The sequence below is a fragment of the Macaca nemestrina genome, chromosome 5, assembly GCF_043159975.1.
Source record: "Macaca nemestrina isolate mMacNem1 chromosome 5, mMacNem.hap1, whole genome shotgun sequence".
Taxonomy (NCBI): domain Eukaryota; kingdom Metazoa; phylum Chordata; class Mammalia; order Primates; family Cercopithecidae; genus Macaca; species Macaca nemestrina.
The window spans coordinates 173,592,804-173,616,207 of NC_092129.1; the positions used below are offsets into that span (position 1 = coordinate 173,592,804).

General features: G+C 43.3%; 1 protein-coding gene across 5 annotated transcripts in view; it reads right to left on the reverse strand.

Moving 5' to 3' along the window:
- LOC105482411 (glucosaminyl (N-acetyl) transferase 2 (I blood group)) overlaps positions 1–23,404 on the reverse strand; it is a 108,044-nt gene that overhangs the window by 70,241 nt on the left and 14,399 nt on the right. The window contains exon 1 of one of the 5 annotated variants that reach the window (XM_071097651.1): positions 1,294–7,975. The exons of 3 other annotated variants lie outside the window; for them this stretch is intronic. In XM_071097651.1, coding sequence (XP_070953752.1) covers positions 1,294–2,212 — 919 coding nt within the window. In that variant the 5' untranslated portion in view covers positions 2,213–7,975. Of the gene's footprint in view, positions 1–1,293; positions 9,805–23,404 lie in introns of those variants that run through there. One more of the 5 variants, XM_011750871.3, reaches the window with a different exon arrangement.

Consider the following 23,404-nt stretch of genomic DNA (forward strand, 5'->3'; position numbering starts at 1 on the left):
GTTCATCAGAGATCCATTTTGTATTTTTCATTGAGTCCAAAGCACGTTGTTTCCTTCAGAAGAAATCCTATCATGTTTTATACACTTTAAAAAACAATCGGTCTGGTAAATTAGTAAAGATAGGAAAATTCGGATGAGAAAGCCAAGAGTTTCTCCTAGAATCTCATTATTTTATCTGAAATAAAATGTATTTTTAAAAATGCTACACATATAAAATGGCACATGCATGAGTCCAAATATTTCTCAGCTGAACAGTGTCTTAGGGAGACAGCTCTGGTGCCATAGTAAAGCCTCATGCTTTACCATTCATTCACTCACTCACTCATTTATTCATCTCGTATATACTTATTGAGCATTTACTCTCTGTTCTAAGCACTGAGGAGCAGTTAATGAGATAGAAAATAACCCTGGCTTCATGGAACAAATGGAGAGAAGACCTAGAACAAACCCATGCAAATAGGTAAATATCCTAATTCCGCACGGCGGAAAAACTCTTTAAAGGAAAAGCAGGGTGGTGTGCTGGTCAATGAGGGGGAGTATCAGCACTGCTGACACCTGAAAGCTGAGATCTGGCTAACGGGGAGGAGGCTGTGGAGGCCTGGAGTAAGCAGGAGGGTGGCCAAGGCAAAGATCCTGGGGTAAGAGCAAGCTTGACAAATTTAGAGGAAAGAAAGAACAGCAGTGTGGACTAATAGCTATTGTGGTAAAGATGTAATACGATGATGTGTGCAAAAGAACTTAAAGGACCACAGAGTGATACCATGGAAAGGTATTACTTAGTAGTGCTAGAACATGTGAATTATCACATAAAGAACATCATTCTGGGCCAGGCATGGTGGCTCCTGCCTATAAACCCAGCACTTTGGGAGGCCAAGGTGGGGAGGATAGCTTGAGCTGTGGAGTTGGAGACCAGCCTGGGCAACATAACGAGACCCTGTCTCCACAAAAATTTCTTAAAAAATTAGCCTAGCGTGGTGGTGTGCACTTGTAGTCCTAGCTACTCAGGAGGCTGAGGTGGGAGGATTACTTGAGACTAGGAGGTCCAGGCTTCAGTGAGCTGTGATGGCGCACCTGCACTCCAGCTTGGGCCACAGAGCCAGACCCTGTCTCAAAAAAAGAAAAAAAAAAAAAAAAAAAAAAGAACATCTTCTGCATTTAGAAAGGACTAGAGTGAGAACTACATATATTCATTCCGGTTTTCATCTTCTACTTCCTAATAAAAAGTGGCTGGTTATTCTAAAGACCTTTCAAATATGACACATTTCTTTTCGTGAAATACGGAGTTGTACGTACCTGGAATCCTATTGAGTGTCACCCAGAAATGCTCATCAGGACTGAAAGTGTCCTTGGACCACTGGAGCAAAGCAACAGCCCGTGGGTCATGCAGAACAAAGTTGGCAAACTCTCTTGACAGAGCCACATAGGCAGAGCCAAAGTAAATCGTGAGATTATGGGGGGGAGGTGGTTTCAACGCTGTTGTTCTTATCACATATGAAAGCTCTTTGCCCAGGTGCTCTTGGTGGACATATTTAGTCCGTCCAATTGCATGAGCTGGGGGCAGCACCCCTGGGGTGATATTTTTACCTTTAAATCCTTTCAGATACTGAACTATTTCCTTGTTGGTTTTCAGGGGGAAGTCTTGCCCACAGGTGTTGATAACGTACTTCCATGAGACCTCCAAGGCAGAAAGATCTTTGATGCAGTTCAGGTCAGCCTGGAGCCTGGAGATCCCACCATAGACAACCGGTTCCATCTTGGAAGCCAGAAAAGCGTTTGGGAAGCAGCTCAATAGTTGCTCCACCGCATCTTTAAATTCGGTTGTTGCTTTTTCATCCACATGAATACAGTAGATATTTTGGGGCATGTAAATAGCCCTGAAGAGCCTTGCAAAGGTGTCAAAGTGATGATGGATGACCATTATATACGCCAAGGGAAAGTCATCTTCTTCCTTAGATAAAGGGGCTGTGATGTAGTGGCTCTGGGTCAAGTATTCCTTGCAAGAAGACTTCTCATGGATCATTAGTTTGTTTTTCCACAGGAAACGTGTTTTTCCATTGATAAAAGATGTGCAAACTTGAGTCAGCATCAAAGGGTCTGAGATATTTAGCCTCTGGAAGCTTTGATCTCCCCCAAAATTGAACACAGAGAAGACGATAAAAATAATTACACTAGAGACAGAAATTACAAAGAGGTAACGCATTGATAAAGGCATGCCTCAAAGAAGGGTGAAATGTCCGAGACCGTCACAATCTGTAAGTCTTTGTTCCAAACTCACTCGTTTCCCTGAGTTCTTATTTTGGGACATACTCCAGTCACTCCTGCCCTGTTGCAGACGCTGGGAATTGATTCCGCTTCATCCCGCGAGTCCAGCTGCTGTCTCTGTCCCCGTGCCGATATTACAGCCAGATCCCGCCTCTCTCTCAAACCTCCTTTGTTTAAATCCCCGTGGCAGGTTGCTGAAGCCCAGCCTTCCCTCCTCCCTCTGCCTCCCCGTTTGCATCTGCTAGCTGTTTGGCTAAAACTCCGGTAACTCTCTTTCCCCCGGCAGATTTAGTTTCCCAGATCTCTTGTCTTTCATTTCCCATGCCACTCCCGCCCCCTGGTTATTGCCATTCAGGGAATGAGCGCAGTGAAAGCCAGAGTTGAAGTGATGAGCTCTGGCAGGCGTGCTGCTTCCTGCTAGTCCCCTAGCAGGCGGCTGGACTTGCCCTCTCTTGTTGTTCGTGGCAAGGATCCACAGCCTGGCCTCTCGGCTCTTCCAGCGCAACCCACGGGATAGAAAATAGCTTCTGTTTTCCAATGCGCTGTTTCATGAAACCTGACACAAGCGACATCTCAAATAGAAGAAAGCCTCATCCACCCCAGCTCCATTGTAATGCTTTTTTGCCCCACCCCACTGTTTTTCAAAACAAGAGCTTACTGGAGGAGGAGTTCCTGTCCCAGGGGGTCTGAAATTGCTGGGGCACCTTGGGCTCCACACTGAAACGAACCCCTCTGCTCTCACTTCCAGCAGCGGCTGTGGTGTTTGTATTAGAATACTGGGGTCAAACGAACAAGTCGTGAGCTACATCCACTGAGTTAGATGAGACCTTAGAACTTCATGGGAAATCATTTCAATCTTGGTCATAAATGATGCTCAGACAGGGGAGCATCATTTTTCTTTAGGAGTAGAATACGCAACAACCTAATATTTAAAAGCATTATTCGGAAGAACAGCTTGGGACTGGATTTTTCTTTATCAAAAATTTTAGATCATTCTCTTTGCTCTACTCCATAGAAGGCACTAAGAATTAGATTGATCCGCTTTCTCATTTTCTTGTTTTCTACTTGACCTAAAAATCCATCATGACATTGAATGCTCAGAAGTGTCATATGCCTGCCCAGTAAGCTTATGGACCCCCTAGGAAGTGAATGTTGTTATCCCCTATTTGTAAATATAGTGGTGTTCTGGCCAAGGAGTAAGTATCAAGCTGTTTTACTTGGAAGGTTCTTGCCTTCAGCTTTCCACTTTCCCACCAACTAATTTTTAATGAAATGTAGATGAATGCATTTTATGTGGTATCCTCTTGAATGGCTTGCAAAACACCAACTTAACCATTGACTGCCTGTCCATTTCCCCTCACTGTTTACCTGACCTAAACAACTCAGTGCCTCAACCCCAATACCTTCACTACCCCACCCCACGAAGAAAGAATGTCCTTTAATGCACATTTTCTTCCATTTGAAAAGTCTCTACCCTGCCATGAATGGAATTGATAGGACAACACACGGATTCCTTGCCTTCACAATGGGCAGGAAAGCCAGTGCTACTCTCATGGGATTCAGGGCACCCTGAACTCCGACAGAATGACACATCATTTCCTGAGCACACTGTCGCTTCCATTCTTCTAGCTCTCATTGTTTACATTTTTCATGAGTTTCCAGCTTGTACATTATTTTTCTCCCTCCCTTACCAAAGTCTCCTGAATAAACTCTCTATATAACCCACCTCTGGATTTTTAGATCAAGTAGAAAACAATAAAATGAGGAAGCAGATCCATCTAATTCTTAGTGTCTTCTACGGAGTAGAGCAAAGAGAATGATCTAAAATTTATGATAAAGAAAAATTCAATCCCAAGCTGTTCTTCTTCTGAATAATACTTTTAAATATTAGGTTATTGTGTATTCTACTCCTAAACAAAAGAGCGATCTTGTTTGGCAAAGACTTGTGGCTAGAATGAATATTAAAATAGTTACAGTTTGACAAAGCATTCAGTGCACATAACTTAATTTGGGCAACAGAGTTTGTTTACATTATTGTTTCCAACTGGCCAATAACATGGGGGTTTGGATTTATACAAACTTAGGAGACAGATATTAATAGTATTACTATATTAAGAAATATAGACACTAACCAAATTAGGAATGTTCATGATACTTCTGTACTCAATCCAGTACTTCAAATGGCATTGTTTGTGTGTTGAAAAATACAGTCGATTTTCCTCCCAGCTCTTTTGTCTGTCCTTGGCCCAATTTTCTCCACTCTCAGATTCCGGTATTAAAAAATCTTGACAGGAGAACTTTAAAAAAAATAACTTATCGTATTAGAGGAAGACTGTTACCTGTTACCTTTCTTTTCTAATAGGCTGTACAACCTGCTTATCCAGACACCATGCACTTTTTTGCTACTGAGACCGAACAAGTCAGTCCTCCCAGCCTGCTTTAACTATAGCTGAGGACAAAGTTGACACTAGCCAGCCATGCCTTGTCACTCACTTTGGATACAGTTATTTCCAAACTAGCCAATTAATCAGGCTAGACATGTTAACACTCCCCTGGGGCCATCTTAGAGGCTTTCTCTGTGTTCCATTCAGAAGTCTTTTATTTTGCAGACATAATTTGAGGTATGTTTGCTTTTTCTTCCTTTGAGGCAGTGTCTGACTCTGTCACCCAGGCTGCAGTGCAGTGGCGCCATCACGTCTCACTGCAGCCTTGACCTCCTGGGCTCAAGCAATCCTCCTGCCTCAGCCTCACAAGTAGCTGGGATTACAGGCATGTGCCACCACGCCCAGCTAATTTTTGTATTTAAAAGAGATGGGATTTCGCCATGTTGGCCAAGCTGGTCTTGAACTCTTGGGCTCAAGCGATCCACCCACTTTGGCCTCCCAAAGTGCTGGGATTACAGGCATGAGCCACCATGCCCGGCGTATTTAATGATTGTAGATCACTTAGGATGATATGTAGAACATAGCTCCAAAGTGAAGACAGTATCCTTTCTTTGAAATGACAGAGGACTTAGAATCTCAATGAATTAAAATAATCATAATCAAAGGGGGGAAAGATTGCCTCCTCCATGTGCTCAGCACCTCTTGGCTTCCCATCTGAAGGTCAAGGTGCAAAAGACCTGGGGAAAGCTGAGTTGGAGGCAGACAAAACTAAGAGTTTGCTACCTGCCAGGTTAAGTCAACCAGTGAGGGAGGTGGAAACAACCTTGCATAATGCACTAAAAATCTGGGACTTCATCTCCTTGCCAGAGGAGCACCTCCAGGCAAGGCGTGCCAGCTGGAGGAGGATTGTGTCCACATTCGCTCATGCATCTTTCCTCTATTTAATTACATGTACGAATGCAAACTTCATTACACCCTCATAATTGTTCTGAGACTTGTTTGTCTATTGTCAAATAACCACCATCCTTTAGTTGGGAAAGGACTTGAGGGGACACAGGTTTAAGCAGCAACACTAGACATGTAAAGTTAAACGAAAGCAAAGATGGCACTGAGAAGACTGGCTCTGAGAGAGTTTGTTAAAGTCGTGTCGAGAGGCTCAGCTGCACTGGCAGAAAGGTTAGGTAAATGGGCTGAGATTGTATCCATTCTGATGGCTTTCCTTGGAAGGGTATTTTTATGTGGTTTGCTTTGTTATTGAAGAAAGTCAAATGACTCAGGGATTCATTCTTAATTTTAAAATACAGGGATTTGTTTTTTCCCCAACCTAAAAGTAAGACATGGAAAAGTAGAGAATGCTGGCAGTCCAATTCATTTTGGACAACCTATTAAGTACAGTCATCCCTTGGAGGACCTCTGAGGATACCAAAGTCCACAGATGTATAAGTCCCTGATATAACATGATGTAGTATTTGCATATAACCTATGCACAGCCTTTCTTGTACTTTAAATCATCTCTAAATTACTTATAATACCGAATACAATGTAAATGCTGTGTAAACAGTTGTTATGCTGTATTCCTTAGGGAATAATGCCAAGAAAAAAAAAAAAAAAGGCCTCTACATGTTCAGTACAGAAGCAACCATTCTTTTCCCCGCCCAAGGATGAATCCAAGGATTTAGGACCTGGGGAAACAATGCTGAGGTTGGGTGAATCCAAGGATTTAGGACCTGGGGAAACAGTGCTGAGGATGGTTGAATCTAAGGATTCAGGACCTGAGGAAACAGAGTGCTGACTGTAATTCTGTTCTGGGTGGCCAGGTGGTTTCTAATTTTTTTTTTTTTTTTTTTTTTTGAGATGGAGTCTTGCTTTATTGGCAGGCTGGAGTGCAGTGGCATGATCTCGGCTCACTGTAACCTCTGCCTCCCGGATTCAAGCAATTCTCCTGCCTCAGCCTCCCTAGCAGCTGGAACTACAGGTGCATGCCACCATGCCCAGCTAATTTTTGTATTTTTAGTAGAGACGGGGTTTCACCGTGTTGGCCAGGATGGTCTCGGTCTCTTGACCTTGTGATTCGCCCGCCTCGGCCTCCCCAAGTGTTGGGATTACAGGGGTGAGTCACAGTGCCTGGCCGTAAATGTTTTCTTTTTTTTTTTTTTTTAACAAGATAATGATCATGATACTAACGTGAAGAAAGAAGACACTTCCAAAGCACATCTTTAACTAAAAAAACAATCCTCCCGTAACAAAGACATTCTCCAACTGCATTCCCTGAGGAAAATCCTGCTTCTCTGGAGGCCCAATCATTTTACTTTCTATACCATTCATCTAATTAGCAACAAAAGAAGTTGTTGTCTAGATCACAGAACCCAAAGCATTATTTTAAATTCTCATCTCAGGCCGGGTGCAGTAGCTCACGCCTGTAATCCCAGCACTTTGGGAGGCCGAGACGGGTGGATCACCTGAGGTCAGGAGTTCGAGACCGGCCTGGCTGACATGGTGGAACCCCCATCTCTACTAAAAATACAAAAATTAGCCGGGCTTGGTGGCAGGCACCTGTAATCCCAGCTACTCGGGAGGCTGAGGCAGGAGAATTGCTTGAACCTGGGAGACAGAGGTTGCAGTGAGCCAAGATGGCGCCACTGCACTCCAGCCTGGGTGACAGGAGAGAAACTGCATCTCAAAAGATGAATAAATAAAAAATAAAAATAAAAAATAGCCAGGCGCAGTGGCTCATGCCTGTAATCCCAGCACTTTGGGAGGCCAAGGCGGGTGGATCATGAGGTCAGGAGTTCAAGACCAGCCTGGCCAAGATGGTGAAACCCCGTCTCTACTAAAAATACAAAAATTAGCTGGGCTTGGTGGCAGGCACCTGTAATTCCAGCTACTCGGGAGGCTGAGGCAGGAGAATTGCTTGAACCTGGGAGACAGAGGTTGCAGTGAGCCAAGATGGCGCCACTGCACTCCAGCCTGGGTGACAAGAGAGAAACTGTGTCTCAAAAGATGAATAAATAAAAAATAAAAATTAAAAAATAGCCAGGCACGGTGGCTCATGCCTGTAATCCCAGCACTTTGGGAGGCCAAGGCGGGTGGATCATGAGGTCAGGAGTTCAAGACCAGCCTGGCCAAGATGGTGAAACCCCGTCTCTACTAAAAATACAAAAGTTAGTCAGGCATGGTGGCGGGCTCCAGCAGTCCCAGCTACTCGGGAGGCTGAGGCAGAGAATTTCTTGAACCTGGGAGGCGAAGGTTTCTATGAGCCGAGATCGCACCATTGCACTCCAGCCTGGGCAACAGAGCAAGACTCCATCTCAAAAAATAATAATAATAAATAATAATAATAATAATTTAAAAATAAAAAGATAAATTATCATCTCAGAGGCGGGAAAGAAGTTTAACATGCAGAATTTTAAAGACCCAGGTGGCAAGTCCAGAGGTGGTCTTGCCATCTGTGTGAGCTGGTGTAATCTGTACCTGATTTTGATGCAGCAAAGTTACCATGGAAACACTTCCTGGATGCTGAATGATGCCAAGCAAACACTTGCAAAAGACTATATACAACGTATTTAAATAGGCAAATGTTAAGGCACATGTGGCTAGGGGCAGTCTTCTATTAGCATACATCTAGCAATTGGAAATATGAAAATCCTGACATTTGGGGCCTTGGAAAATGAAAAATAAGTTGCCAAAAATAGGTCATGGCCAATGAACATCTCAAGACAAGACTTACCACTGAATTTACCTGTGGAAATTGTTTAACACTGGGAGGGTGACTGACTCATTAATTGTGTTACCAAAACATTGGTCTCCACAACTGTCAGCCATATTGGGTGTGTCTGTAGCTTGAGGATAAGGATAGTACTGATCAGTGGATTGCAAACTTTACTTTTACATCTCATCACCTGGAGAAGCTGTAGAAATACAGGTTACAGGGCCCTAAGAGTTCAGTAGGTTCCAGGTGAGTTTAATAGTTTACATTTCTGACAAGTGTGGTGGCTCACACCTATAATCCCAGCACTTTCGGGAGGCCGAGAGAGAGGATTACTTGAGCTCAGGAGTTTGGGACCAGCCTGAGCAACATAGTGAGACCTTGTCTTTACAAAACCGTTAAAAAGCCAGGCACAGTGGTGCATGCCACCTACCTGGGAGGCTGAGGTGGGAAGATCACTTGAATTTGGCAGATCAAGGCTGCAGTAAGGCATGATGGTGCCACCGCACTCTAGCCTGGGTGACAAAGCAAGATCCTGTCTCAATAATAATAATAATTTGCATTTTGGTCCCAGATAAAGCTGAAAGTACTCATCCTAGGACCAAAGTTTGGGAGTCAAGGGACCAGAGACCAAAATTATTTGACTTTTTTTTTCCTCAATGACCCCATCTCTACTTTCCCTATAACTAATATATTGTTAGGAAAAAAAAAAAATGTTAGGCCGGACGTGGTGGCTCATGGCTGTAATCCCAGCATTTTGGTAGGCCAAGGCAGGTGGATCACCTGAGGTCAGGAGTTCAAGACCAGCCTGGCTTACACGGCGAAACCCCATGTCTACTAAAAATACAAAAATTAGCCAGGCATGGTGGTGGGTGCCTGTAATCCCAGATACTCGGGAGGCTGAGACAGGAGAATTGCTCAAACCCAGGAGGAAGAGCCCAGATTGTGCCACTGCACCCCAGCCTAGGCAACAAGAACAAAACTCCGTCTCAAACAAACAAACAAAAAATGGGGTAAACAGTACTGTACAATTTGGAAATACTTTGTAAACATGAACTCAAATGATGGATAATCTAACCACTACAGCAAAATTTACTATGGAAAACTAATTGGTGGCAATAGTGGGAGAAAATGAATACACAAACAGCTGGTACTTATCTTTAAATGAGAGAAGCCCTGGTTACGAGTCATCTCCCAAACACCATCTCTAATTACTACACACAGCAACCACATCTGGGCACAATCCATATTTTACAAAATACAGAACAGAATTATTTAACAATAAACACTGCTGCATTGAGTCGTGGGCATAAGCTGAATTCGAAAAGGGTGTAAGAAAAGGATTTTTAAAAAGAGACAGAGAGCTACTCAGGAGACTGAGGCAGGAGAATCGCTTGAGCCTGGGAGGTGGATGTTGCAGTGAGCCCACATTGTGCCACTATACTCCAGCCTGGGTGACAGAGCGAGACCCTGTCTCAACAACAAAAAAAAAAAAAAGAGAGAGAGAGAGAGAGAGAGAGATTGAGAGAGAAAGGAAGTAAGGCAGAAAATACCAACTTAATTCATGAAGACATGGAGCAACGGGAATCCTCATGCCCTGATGGAGGAGTGTGAATTGGTATGACAACGTTGAAAAACCGACAATGTCTACTAAAGTTGAGCGTATCTATATCCTATGACCCAAAATTCCATTCTCCAGTATTTACTCAACAGAAATGCACTATATTCATCAAAAGCCACCTAAGTCAAGATTCGCTGTGGCCATATTCATAATAGAGCCAAACTGGAGACTGTGGTGAGCATTCCACCAACAGCAGGGTTTCTCAGCCTTGGCACTATTGGCATTTTGGGCTGGAAAATGCCATGTTGTAAGGGCTGTGTGTTGTGGGATGTGCTGCTCTGTGCATTGTAGGATGTTGAGGGGCACCCCTGGCCTCTACCCACTAATGCTAGTAGCACCTTTTGCTTCCCTCCCTCGACCTCTGACAACCAAAAATGTCTTCGCGCCAGGCGCAGTCGCACACGCCTGCAATCCCAGCACTTTGTGAGGCTGAGGCACGTGGATCACGAGGTCAGGCGTTCAAGACCAGCCTGTCCAACATGGTGAAACCCCTTCTATACTAAAAATACAAAAGTTAGGCAGGCGTGGTGGCACGAGCCTATAATCCCAGCTACTCAGGAGGCTGAGACAGAGAATTGCTTGAACCCAGGGGGTGAAGGTTGCAGTGAACTGAGATTACGCCACTGCCTTCCAGTCTGGGCGACAGAGCGAGACTTCATCTCAGAAACAAACAAACAAACAAACAAAAAAACCTCTTCAAATATGGGTTCTTCTCTCTATGCAGCAATGAGAATGAATGAAGAAGAAATACAACTGCCTGCAACAAAAAAAGGTGAATCTCACAAACATAATGTTGAACAAAAGCCAGCCAGATAGAAAAAACAATGCATGCTGTATATTTCCACTTACACAAAGTACAAAAACAAGTACTTTGATAACTGGCATTAGGTGCTAGACTCAGAAGGTCACTGGTGTTTGCCCCCAGTCACTCAGGTAGCAATGGCTGACCTGAGACCTGAATGTGAACGGCTTGGCTCCCAAGCTCTTGCTCTTTTGTGCGTCCTTTTGCAGTGCCCTTTCTGGGAGGCCCAGGAACATCTTGGTGTCAGGGCCCAGATCCACTTCATGGAAAAATCCTGAGACATAAGGAGAACTGTGGTGTTCGCTTTCATTTATTTACTTTCAATTTTTTTTTAGAGAGAGGGTCTCATTCTGTTGCCCAGGCTGGAGGGCATGGAGTGCAGTGGCAAGATCTTAACTCACTGCGGCCTCAAACTCCTGGGCTCAAGTGATCCTCCTGTTTCAGTCTCCCAGATTTTGATCTCTAAATACCATTCTCTATTCAATAGAACCAGGGCTTCCTTCTTGGAGAGAATGGCTGATTGCAAGACTGGGGCAGGTTAAGTGCAGGATCAGCTTGGAACATCTGTGCCAAAAAGAATCACGGGGACTTGTTGAAAGAACACACAAGCCAGCTTGAACAGGCTTTCACTGGCCAAGTCTGGAACAATTTGAGCAGTAAAGTAAGTAAAAAGAGTACTGGATTATAACCCATTGAATAAATAGAAATCTAACTCCCTGGAGATATAAATAAATAAGCCAACACACAGAAGAAGAGATGGCTCTACCTTATAGTTGAATGTCAACTAATAAACATAGAAGAAGGATGAATTTTATTTAAAAATCATGATTTGTTAACTATCACAGTAAAAATTGAGTCAGGCAAGATCCAAAGAATGGCAAAACTGGGGAAGGATTATTTGATAAATAGGATATCTACTTAGTAATAAATAAAAACACTTCCTAGCTTTTCACTGAAGAAATGTGTCAGGTACTATCTTAGGCAACTGATAAAAAGTCATCATCATCATAAGGCTCTACAGCATTATTTTTGCCATATCTTTGCCTAAAAGGTATAACCTAAATCTAATCATGAGAAATCACCAGAGCTGCACTCTTCAAAAATGAGAAGATCTTAGAAGACAAAGACAGACTGAGAAATTGTTCCAAACTGGAGAGATATGATGGCCAAGGTTAGCTCAAGATTCTTGACCAGATCCCAGATTTGTGAAGGACGTGATGAGTATAACCATGCATACTGGAATAGGGTCTGTGGATTAAATAGTAATGCTACTATCACTTGATAGTTGTACTGTGGTTACGTGGGGGTGGGTGTCTTTGTTGCTAGAAAATATGCTTTGAAATTTTAAGGGATAACTTGCAAATAGTTTAAGAAAAATATATGAATAAGAGAGAGGGGAGAATACGATTAGGCAAGTGTACAAAATATTATGGTTTGGGAAACATGGGTAAAAGGTATACGAGAGCTCCTTATACTATTCTTGTAAGTATAGTAAGTTTGAACTAGTTTAAAATAAAAGGTTGAAGGAAATCTTTGTGATCTCGGGATGGCAAAAATTTCTTAAGGTAGGACATAAAATCATGAACCACAAAAGAAAAAAAAAGTGTAATGATTCCATAAAGCATATTTTTATATGTGGATGGGTATGTCATAGATTACCAACATATTATTAATGTTGATTATCTCTGGAAAAAGGATGTATACAGAGAAGGATGAGGAAGTATGGACATGTTTTATTTTTCTTAATCTTTTGTGTACTATTTAAATTTTTAAAATAAGGATATACTACTTTCATAAAAACCAGCTTTAAAATATAAATAATAAATAAAAGGTTGAAAACCTCTCTGAGATCTTTCAACATTTTATAGATCTTCAAAGAGCAGTATTTTCTTTTCTTTCCTTTTTTTTTTAAGACGGAGTCTCACTCTGTCACCCAGGCTAGAGTACAATGGCGCGATCTTGGTTCACTGCAACCTCCAACCCCTGGATTCAAGCGATTCTCCTGCCTCAGCCTCCTGAGTAGCTGGGATTACAGGCACCCACCACCACGCCTGGCTAATTTTTTTTGTATTTTTGGTATAGACAGGGTTTCACCATATTGGCCAGGCTGGTCTCAAACTCCTGACCTCAGGTGATCTGCCCGCCTCGGCCTCCCAAAGTGCTGGGATTACAGGCATGAGCCACCGCGCCCGGCCAATATTTTCATTAAATAAGTTGCATAACTTACAGGAACTTCAGAGAAGCAGTATGTAGATTAGAATGATCATGAATTAGGGGTGAAACACACTTAGATGAAGTAATTTTACCTTTTGAAGCCTCAGCTTCCTCATCTGCAAATTGGAGATAATAACCATGTTCCTCAGAGGTTTTCTGTGAAGTTCAGGTGAGTTAACCAAATAAAGCATCAGTGTTAGTCTCTCTGCTCTCTCTTTGATAAAATATTTGTCCTATAGAATTTCCTCTTTAGGGCCGGGCGCGGTGGCTCAAGCCTGTAATCCCAGCACTTTGGGAGGCTGAGGCGGGTGGATCACGAGGTCAGGAGATCGAGACCATCCTGGCTAACATGGTGAAACCCCCGTCTCTACTAAAAATACAAAAAACTAGCCGGGCGTGGTGGCGGGCGCCTGTAGCCCCAGCTACTCGGAGGCTGAGGCAGGAGAATGGCGTGAACCTGGGAGGCGGAGCTTGCAGTGAGCCGAGATCGCGCCACTGCACTCCAGCCTGGGTGACACAGCGAGACTCCGTCTCAAAAAAAAAAAGAATTTCCTCTTTAGAAAACATTTACATTCCCATCAACAAAACGGTGCCAGTGTTAGAGTTGCTTAGGTTGTCTGATTGATAGAAATTGTCTGACTCAACAAAATTAACATAGGATATTTATTAAAATGTGATTCCACCTAAAGATCGATACTCTATTAACAGATATGGCTCTTCCCTGCCTTTTATGACCAAATGGAAACTGCCTTTCTGATATTTTGAAATCTAGTGTTTAACGTGGGATGAGTTATTCAGTAAGGAAGTGCTTTTCAACGATGACACATATTGAAAGCAATTAAAGTTGACCCTTGGCAAATATTTATTTACAATTGCTTACTTTATTGTAATAACACAGTATATAATTGTTACTGGTAAAGCTTCCGGTCAACAGCAGGGTTTTTGTGTGTGGTTTTTTTTTTTTTTTTTTGAGATGGAGTCTCACTCTGTGGCCCAGACTGGAGTGCAGTGGCATGATCTCGGCTCACTGCAACTTCTGCCTCCCAGGTTCAAGCAATTCTCCTGCCTCAGCCTCCCAAGTGGCTGGGACTACAAATGCACACCACCATGCCTGGCTAATTTTTTTATATTATAGTAGAGATGAGGTTTCACCATATTGGACAGGCTGGTCTCGAACTCCTGACCTCGTGATCCGTCCGCCTCAGCCACCCAAAGTGCTAGGATTATAGGCATCAGCCAATGTGCCCAGCCAACAGTAGGTTTTTAGTAGTTAAGTTTTTGGGGAATCAAAAGCTATACATAGGTTTCTGGCTACACAGGGGTTCAGTGGGCCTAACCCCCACATTGTTCATTGGTCAGCTGCATTTGTCTGACACCTGTGGTTTGAATGGACACAGCTGCTCTCAGCCAGAGGTATCTGGCCAAAAGGTTTCAACTGCCCTGGGTTTTGCCTGCCATATATGCTGCTGAGACCAAAGTGTAGCCTGTCTGTAACCCAGTCCCAGCACGTCAGCATGCACAGACATGGCAGGGAAGCTCAGCAGTGAGGCATAAAGAACAGCAAAAGAGGCTGCCTTACAGAAATCAGTTTAAGAAGCTAAAAACACACATTGGGAAAAAATTACACATGGGGAAAAGATCAAGTCATTTCTAGCTGCCCTTGGAACTAGACCCTGAAACCTCTGGAACAACTCCAAGTTTCTACTTTCAGGCCCCACATCTTGTCAACAGTGACCTATCATTGTAACTGATTTCATTCCTTAACCTTGCCTTTTCTTTCATTTCATTTCCCCTGCCATCTTAACCATCCCTTGTACTGCTTGGGAGCTGAAAAGCAAGGAAGCCTTACACCCTACTCCACTGCTGGCTTTTGCCTGAAGACACTTGAGTCTCCCAGACCAGGACTAAACTCGGGAAAGTCACGAGAACAGCTAAAAACAGCTTCGCATGGCTCAGTATTTGAATGGAAAATTCTACAAGGGTGACTGATTTACCCTTCATGAAAAGTGTTATGATTTTTCACCAAGGCACGAAAGAGGTTAGGATTGCAACGATCATAGGAATTTGAAGTTCACTTTATTCCTAATAAGGAGAAAACTAGAAAGAGACACATTTATGAATCCTTCAAGGTAAAAACAAAAGAACATGAAACCCTGTCAGACACTCCTAAATTTGTCAAGCTCAGGAACACAAAAGGTAGTATTTAAAGCAGCAAAAATCACTAAGGAAGTTTGGAGTGAGCCGGCTTGATGTGGATTTAAACAAAACTCTTAAGTTTCTAGGTGGTCAAATGTACATAGCAGAGACCAATGAGCACCCACAAAAATGGAGACCACAGCCAAGGGACAGCTCTTGCAAAATGGAAAAAAGCCAAAAAAGTAAAAGCAAAAAGCACCAACTAGGACTTCAGCACAAACCCTTCAGCTCATCGTGCAAGAGCTGACAGGAAAAGGACATAGACTAGAAACACAAGATACAGTTTTATTAGAAAGGAGGGAGCTGTACCCACTTGATTCTTAAAAAGAGGGATGATTGTTTACATAAAATCGCAGAAAAGGAATCGAATCACAGTAACTACATATTAGGATTAAATTGCTTTGTTTATTTGTTTATTTATTTTCCCAGCAGCTCTCTGACCATCCCATTTATTTATTTATTTATTTATTTATTTAGAGACAGAGTTTTTGCTCTGTCGCCCAGGCTGGGGTTCAGTGGTGCAATCTCAGCTCACTGCAACCCCTGCCTCCCAGTTTCCAGTGATTCTCCTGCCTCAGCCTCCCAAGTAGCTGGGATTACAGGCGCCCACCACCACACCTGGCTAATTTTTTTGTATTTTTAGTGGAGACGGGGTTTCACCATGTTGGCCAGACTGCTCTCGAACTCCTGACCTCAGGTGATCTGCCCGCCTCCACCTCCCAAAATGCTGGATTACAGGCGTGAGCCACTGCGCCCGGCCCCATTAATTAATTGATTTAATGTTTTATTTTATTTTATTTTGTTTTATTTTATTTTATTTATTTATGAGATGGAGTCTCACTCTGTCACCCAGGCTGGAGTGCAGTGGGGTGATCTCAGTTCACTGCAACCTCTGCCTCCCAGATTCAAGCAATTCTCTACCTCAGCCTCCCGAGTAGTTGGGATTATAGGAGCCTGCCACCACACCCGGCTAATTTTTTTTGCATTTTTAGTAGAGATGGGGTTTCACCAAGTTAGTCAGACTGGTCTTGAACTCCTGACCTCGTGATCCACCTGACTTGGCCTTCCAAAGTGTTGGGATTACAGGGCTGAGCCACCATGCCCGGCCTATTTTATTTTATGAGACGGAGTCTTGCTGTCGCCCAGGCTGGAATGCAGTGACGTGATCTCGGCTCACTGCAACCTCTGCCTCCTGGGTTCCCGCAATTCTCCTGCCTCAGCCTCCCAAGTAGCTGGGATTACAGGCGTACACCACCACGCCTGGCTAATTTTTGTATTTTTACTAGAGATGGGGTTTCACCATATTGGCCAGGTTGGTCTCGATCTCCTGACCTCAGGTGATCCGCCCACCTCAGCCTCCCAAAGTTCTGGGATTACAGGCGTGAGCCACCAGGCCCGGCCCATTTATTTATTTTTTAAATGAGTCTTAGCTATTTTCTTGGTCATAGGATTTAGGAGTTACAGACCTAAACTAACATTTTGTCCATATAGTGTGTCCTTAATTCAATGTCAGACAATTTCATCTCCTAATAGACCCCATTTAAAATTCAAATGTAATCATCTTGACACTGACACTTACTAGCTGGGTGTCCTTGGGCAAGTAATACAAACTCCATATCCCAGTGTCCTCAGCGATTGCAACAATCTTAATTCAAAGAAATAATGTCCAAAGGGCACTTGGTCCTCTTCTAAGAAAATATATCAAAGGCCAACAAGTACATGATGTCCAACATCGTTGTTAATTAGGGACATGCTAATCAGAACTATAAGAGGATACCACTTCACACTCACTAGAAGGGCTAAACTAAAAAAGATAGACAATAACAAGTATTGGCAAGGATGTGAGAAAATTGGAACCCTCATACACTGCAGGTGGGCATGCAAGATGTTGCAACCCGTTGGAAAACAGTTTAGCAGTTCCTTAAAATGTTAAGTATAGAATTAACATAGGAGGCTGGGCGCAGTGGTTCACACCTGTAATCCCAGAACTTTGGGAGGCTGAGGCAGGCGGATCATTTGAGATAAGGAGTTCAAGACCAACCTGAACAACATGACAAAACCCTGTCTACTAAAAATACAAACAAATTAGCTGGGTGTGGTGGTGTGTTCCTGTAGTCCCGAAAAGGCCATCAGTTTAGTGCCTGGCATTGTAAGAACTTAAGGGATGATGATGACTGGCAAGCCTTCTAGAAAGGCTGTATGGTGTCTAAAACTGGGGCTGGAAACAGCTGTAACTCTGTCAATCTGTTGTAGATTCTGTCAGTGACTTGGACGGTAGAAACCTATTTTTTTTTTCTTTTTTAATTTCACATTGCAGGTCTTATTAGCAGAAAACTGCTGTATTTGTATGAAAGCAACAACACAATTTATTTCATACTAGCAACATAAGGTGAATTTGAATTCAATCTGACACCAAGCTTTGTGTGGGTTGAGGCTCACAAAGATATAAAGCTCCCTACTCTCCAAGACTCTGCTTTCTGGCAGCAGCAACAGATGATTAAACCGCAAACCCTAACAAAAGTGACAACAAAAAGTACTTGGGGCACAAAGGACAAACTGCTCTGCCTGGGAGTAGGGGCTTGTCAATGATTCAGGAGCAAGAGCAACTCAACTGGATCCTCAAAGACAACCAGGATTTTTGCAGGCCAAGAAAAGCCTAGGGGGAAAACTGGCTCAAAGGCAAAGAGGTCTGTTTGAATTCCCTGAATTGAATTCAGAGTCCCTTGAATTCCCTGCAATTACACAATTACCTGCCAAATCAACTACTTCAACTACATTTTCTGAATATTTTAAATCACATCCTCTCAGGGCCAAAATAACTCTGCTAAATTCCCTTAATTAATGATTTTACTTTTTTAGACCTGAACTAAAACATACAGGAATTTGACCCAGCAATCTCTTAGACCCAAAGGAATATAAATCATTCTGTCATAAAGATACATGCACACATATGTTCATTGCAGCACTATTCACAATAGCAAAGGCATGAAATCAATCTAAATGCCCATCAATGATAGACTAGATAAAGAAAATGTGGTATATATACGCCATAGAATACTATGCAGCCATAAAGAGGAACGAGATCATGTCCTTTGCAGGGACATGGATGAAGTTGGAAGCCATTATTCTCAGCATACTAACGCAGAGACAGAAAACCAAACACCACATGTTCTCATAAGTGGGAGCTGATTGATGAGAACTTATGGACACATGCAGGGGAACAACACACACTGGGGCTGGTGGGGGACGTGGCAGGAGGGAGAGCATCAGGAAGAAGAGCTAATAGAGACGCTGGGCTTAATACATAGGTGATGGGATGATCTGTGCGGTAAACCACTGTGGCACACGTTTACCTATGTAACAAACCTGCACGTCCTGCACATGTACCCCTGAACTTAAAATCAAAATTGAAAGAACAAAAGCAACATACAAACTCAGTCCTCAAATGCATGCAGGGTAACTGATACTGACCCTAGCAATCAGTTGACTAACAACTCCCAAAGGCAGCCCACACTCCCAAGCGTGTTTGCTAATGGATTTAGCATAGGTGGCAGCAAAGGATGTTTGTCCTTTGGAAAAGTTGGTGGAGGTGATGAGGGAGCTGGGGTTTAGGTTTAAGAATCCCACCCTGTCGACTGCTTAAAAGCTGAGCTAGAATTGAAAAATCAGAAAATAAACTTCCTGTAATGCTGAAGGGGAATTTTCTCCATTTGTAGAGAACATTTTATTAGACACGCAGACCATTTCTCTCCCATGTCTTCATTCCTCATGCAAAGTGATATTGGAAGCCCAGTGGGCCAATCATTCGGTTGCATGCTCACATTTGGTGTGTTGGTGGTGGGGGGTGGGCAGGGCCCCGGCATAGAGGGGACTGAGATCCACAAATAGTTAAGATGCAATGGAGGAGGCGCTGCAAGAGAAGTGTGGATAAAGTGGGGGCAGGGGAGCTGCTTCTGCAGGAGTGTAAAGCAGCTGAGGCAGTGACTTTTCAACTGGATCTTGAAGAGAACTGATGAGATGAGAATGAGCAGCAAAGATAAAGAGTATTCCAAGGCCGGGCGCGGTGGCTCAGGCCTGTAATTCCAGCACTTTGGGAGGCCGAGGCGGGTGGATCACGAGGTCAGGAGATCGAGACTATCCTGGCTAACACAGCGAAACCCCGTCTCTACCAAAAATACAAAAAATTATCTGGGCGTGGTGGCGGGCGCCTGTAGTCCCAGCTACTCGGGAAGCTGAGGCAGGAGAATGGCGTGAACCCAGGAGGCAGAGCTTGCAGTGAGCCGAGATCGCGCCACTGCACTCCAGCCTGGGCGACAGAAGGAGACTCTCTCTCTCAAAAAAAAAAAAAAAGATAATGAGTATTCCAGAACAAAAAGACAGCATGAACAAGGTTGTGGAGGCCATTGGCTTCGAACCAGTCTAAAGTGAGAAGCCTGGCGAGGTAGGAGGCTTTAGTCACAGAATGCTGCTTCCCGGTACAAGACTACAGACAGGTGACATTGCTAAGAAGAATTATACCCGAGGGGACCTCTGCAGCCACATACCTAATTTATTCCCGTCCCGTCCCTCCCTCTTTCCCTTCCTACCTTCCTTCTTTTTCCTTCTTCCTTTTCTTTTTTTCTTTCTTTCTTTTCTTTTCTTTCTTTCTTTCTTTCTTTCTTTCTTTTCTTTTCTTCTTTCTTTCTTGCCTTTCTTTCTTTCTTTCTTTCTTTCTTTCTTTCTTTCTTTCTTTCTTTCTTTCTTTCTTTCTTTCTTTCTTTCTTTCTTTCTTTCCTTCCTTCCTTCCTTCCTTCCTTCCTTCCTTCCTTCCTTCTCTTTTCTTTTTTTTTTTTTTTTGAGATGGGGTCTCACTCTGTCACCAAGACTGGAGTGCAATGTCATAACCACCCCTCACTGCAGCCTCAACCTCCCAGTCTCAAGTGATCCTCCTGCCTCAGCCTCCCAAGTAGCTGGGATTACAGGCATGCGCCTCCACATCCAGCTGACTTTTATATTTTTTGTAGAGATGGAATTTCACTATGTTGCCCAGGCTGGTCTCAATCAATCCTCTGATCCTCCTGCCTTGGCCTCCCAGTGTTGGGATTACAGGCATAAACTATCACGCCCCTCCTCACATACCTGATTTCTAACAAAAAATTAGACCTTACACTTTCAAAACCAAATGTAAGTAGGTTTTGTTTTTTGTTTTAGTTGCACATAGAATTTTTAGAATAGTAACATTAAAACCTCAAAAATCAACACCTGAGAAGTTCATCTGTTGTCTCTAAATTTAATGAGTTTCTATGATGTGCCAGGTATAGTTTGCATATTTTCTGATCCTTCAACAGTCCTACAAAGAGATATTTTATCCCCAGGATATAGATGAAGACTCAGGCTCAGTGAAATGAGTTAAAGTTAAAGAGAGATGAGGGCCGGGGCGCAGTGGCTCATGCCTGTAATCCCAGCACTCTGGGAGGCTGAGGTGGGCAGATCACCTGAAGTTAGGATTCGAGACCAGCCTGACCAACATGGAGAAACACCGTCTTTACTAAAAAGGCAAAAAATTAGCCAGGCGTGGTGGCGCATGCCTGTAATCCCAGCTGCTCGGGAGGCTGAAGCAGGAGAATCACTTGAACTTGGGAGGCAGAGGTTGCAGTGAGCCGAGATCGCGCCATTGCACTCCAGCCTAGGCAACAAGGGCGAAACTCCATCTCAAAAAAAAAAAAAAGAGAGATGGTGAGCTGTAGAGACAGGCTTTAAATTCAGGCCTGTTTGTTTCTAAACCCCACCAGTGAGTGTGAGCTGCCTTCTAACTCTCATAGAGAGTAAACAAATCTTTAGACTATTTTTCCAACCCATTTACCAGTCCACTTAAATCTTAAATGCATTCTAATTGATGTCATCTGACTATACTCCAGCTGGGCCCAACCCTTAATTTTTTCTTTCTCATCAATCTACTTTTAGCTTCCTCAGTATAAAATTAAGATAGGTCCCCATAAGAAGAAACACTATTTTTTGGTTTTAAAAAGGAAATTGCTACCTAAAGGAGCAACAGAATATTAAAACAGGGTCACATCTCTGATTATTCCTCTGAGATCCCAGAAGATGGTATAATTGGCAAAGCAAAACTATTCATATACATTAACATTATTATGTAAGCCATTTTCGATGGTAATATATATGGATATATAAAATGCATATAAATCCATTAAACTACATATTGGGGCAATTTCTGATCTGGGGAAATTACAATCTTTTTATAAACTCAATAAAATGTCAAAATCATTAGCAGTCCTCAGTTGTGCTGTGTCACTTTATGACTTTCAGCAACTAAACCTGTTATTCCAGAACGAAACATAGATGCCATCAGATCTATCAGGGTTTATATTTAAGGTGTCATGGGTATGAATTCAGGAAAGAATAAAGAGAGTCCCTGACTTATATGAGTTCAACTTATACATATATATATATACACACACATATATATATATATATATATATATATATTTTTTTTTTTTGAGATGGAGTCTCGCTCTTGTTGCTCAGGCTGGAATGCAATGGTGTGATCTCAGCTCACTGCAACCTCCACCTCCGAGGTTCAAGCTATTCTCCTGCCTCAGCCTCCCAAGTAGCTGGGATTACAGGCACCCACCACCATGCCTGGCTAATTTTTGCCTTTTTAGTAGAGACGGGGTTTCACCATGTTGTCCAGGCTGGTCTCGAACTCCTGACGTCAGGTGATCTGCCTGCCTCAGCTGCCCAAAGTGCTGGGATTACAGGCATGAGCCACCCCACGTGACCATTAAATGCATTTTTGATTTCTGGTATTTTCAACTTGCAATGAGCTGGCAAGGAGGAAGAAGAAAGTAAAGATAAGAGTGTGAGCTACAGAATGCCCAAAGAACAAACTCAGTGATCAGTGAAGAAGGTAGGCAAAGATAAGATCACTTGCAGGTTAAACTCTTCCTTTCTTATTCTAGGGAAGTGCTAAAACTAATGCCATTGTTTTCTTGATCATCTACCTATTTAAAAAATGAAGTCTGTCAGGCCATTTACCACCTTCCTAAGAAACCGTGTTTCCCTGAGAAGAGCTCTCAGGTGGCCAGGCATGGTGGCTCACACCTGTAATCCCAGCACTTTGGGAGGCCGAGGTGGGCGGATCACCAGGTCAGGAGTTCGAGACCAGCCTGGCCAACATGGTGAAACCCTGTCATCTCTACTAAAAAGGCAAAAATTAGCCAGGTGTGGTGGTGGGCACCTGTAGTCCCAGCTACTCAGGAGGCTGATGTAATAGAATCGCTTGAACCCGAGAAGCAGAGGTTGTAGTCCCAGCTACTCGGGAGGCTGAGGCAGGAGAATCACTTGAACTCAGGAAGTGGAGGTTGCAGTGAGCTGAGATCACGCCACTGCACTCCAGCCTGGGTGACAGAGCGAGACTCCATCTCAAAAAAAAAAAAAAAAAAGAAAGAAAGAAAGAACTCACAGGTGTCCCAACTCTCTGATTTCCTTTTCTAGAAGTTGACAAAAATCGGTATTTCTGGCAGATATAAAAAACAAAGATTGCTTAAGCAGAACTAATAGTAAAAATCCCCACATTTTCCTCCCCTTCAAGCCTGTCCATTCGCCCAGCATCTCAGAAGTTCTGTGCGCACGATTGGTTTGGGGCATAGCAATTCCCTCTGCACGCAGTAAGACCCCAGCCACATATCTGGGGATAAAGGATGAGTTCCCAAGACCACCTTGATTCAGATCTGCCCTTCTCTGCTCCCAAAGTTGCATCTCTCAAGGTCTTGGCACCTGGAACCTCAGCATTGCATTTTTACTTATAGAGGAATTAACGGGATATACCAGCCTCAAACAGTGACAAAGAGTCAGGCCAGTATGGACTTTACAGCAAATAGAAATACAATGAGCCACCCACATTTAGGGTTCAGGGGAAGATGTCTGCCATGGAATATCAACAGGGCCGGTCCACAGGCTGGCTCCAGGGGAAAAACAAATTGGAAGCAGGGAGGGTCTGTCTTCCGGGCACTCAATCACCTGCGAGGTATCTTCCTTTCTCTATTCCTTCCCCTTTGGACACCTTGGCACTCCTTCTTCCTCCCACCCCCAGCAAAGCCTGCTCCCAGGAAAGGCTGTTTTTGCATTCATTCCTATTTTAATGTGAGTTTGAAATAAACTCCCATGGAGTTATATGCAAAATATTGCTTCGTAGCAAGTGAAACAGAAATCACTGGTCA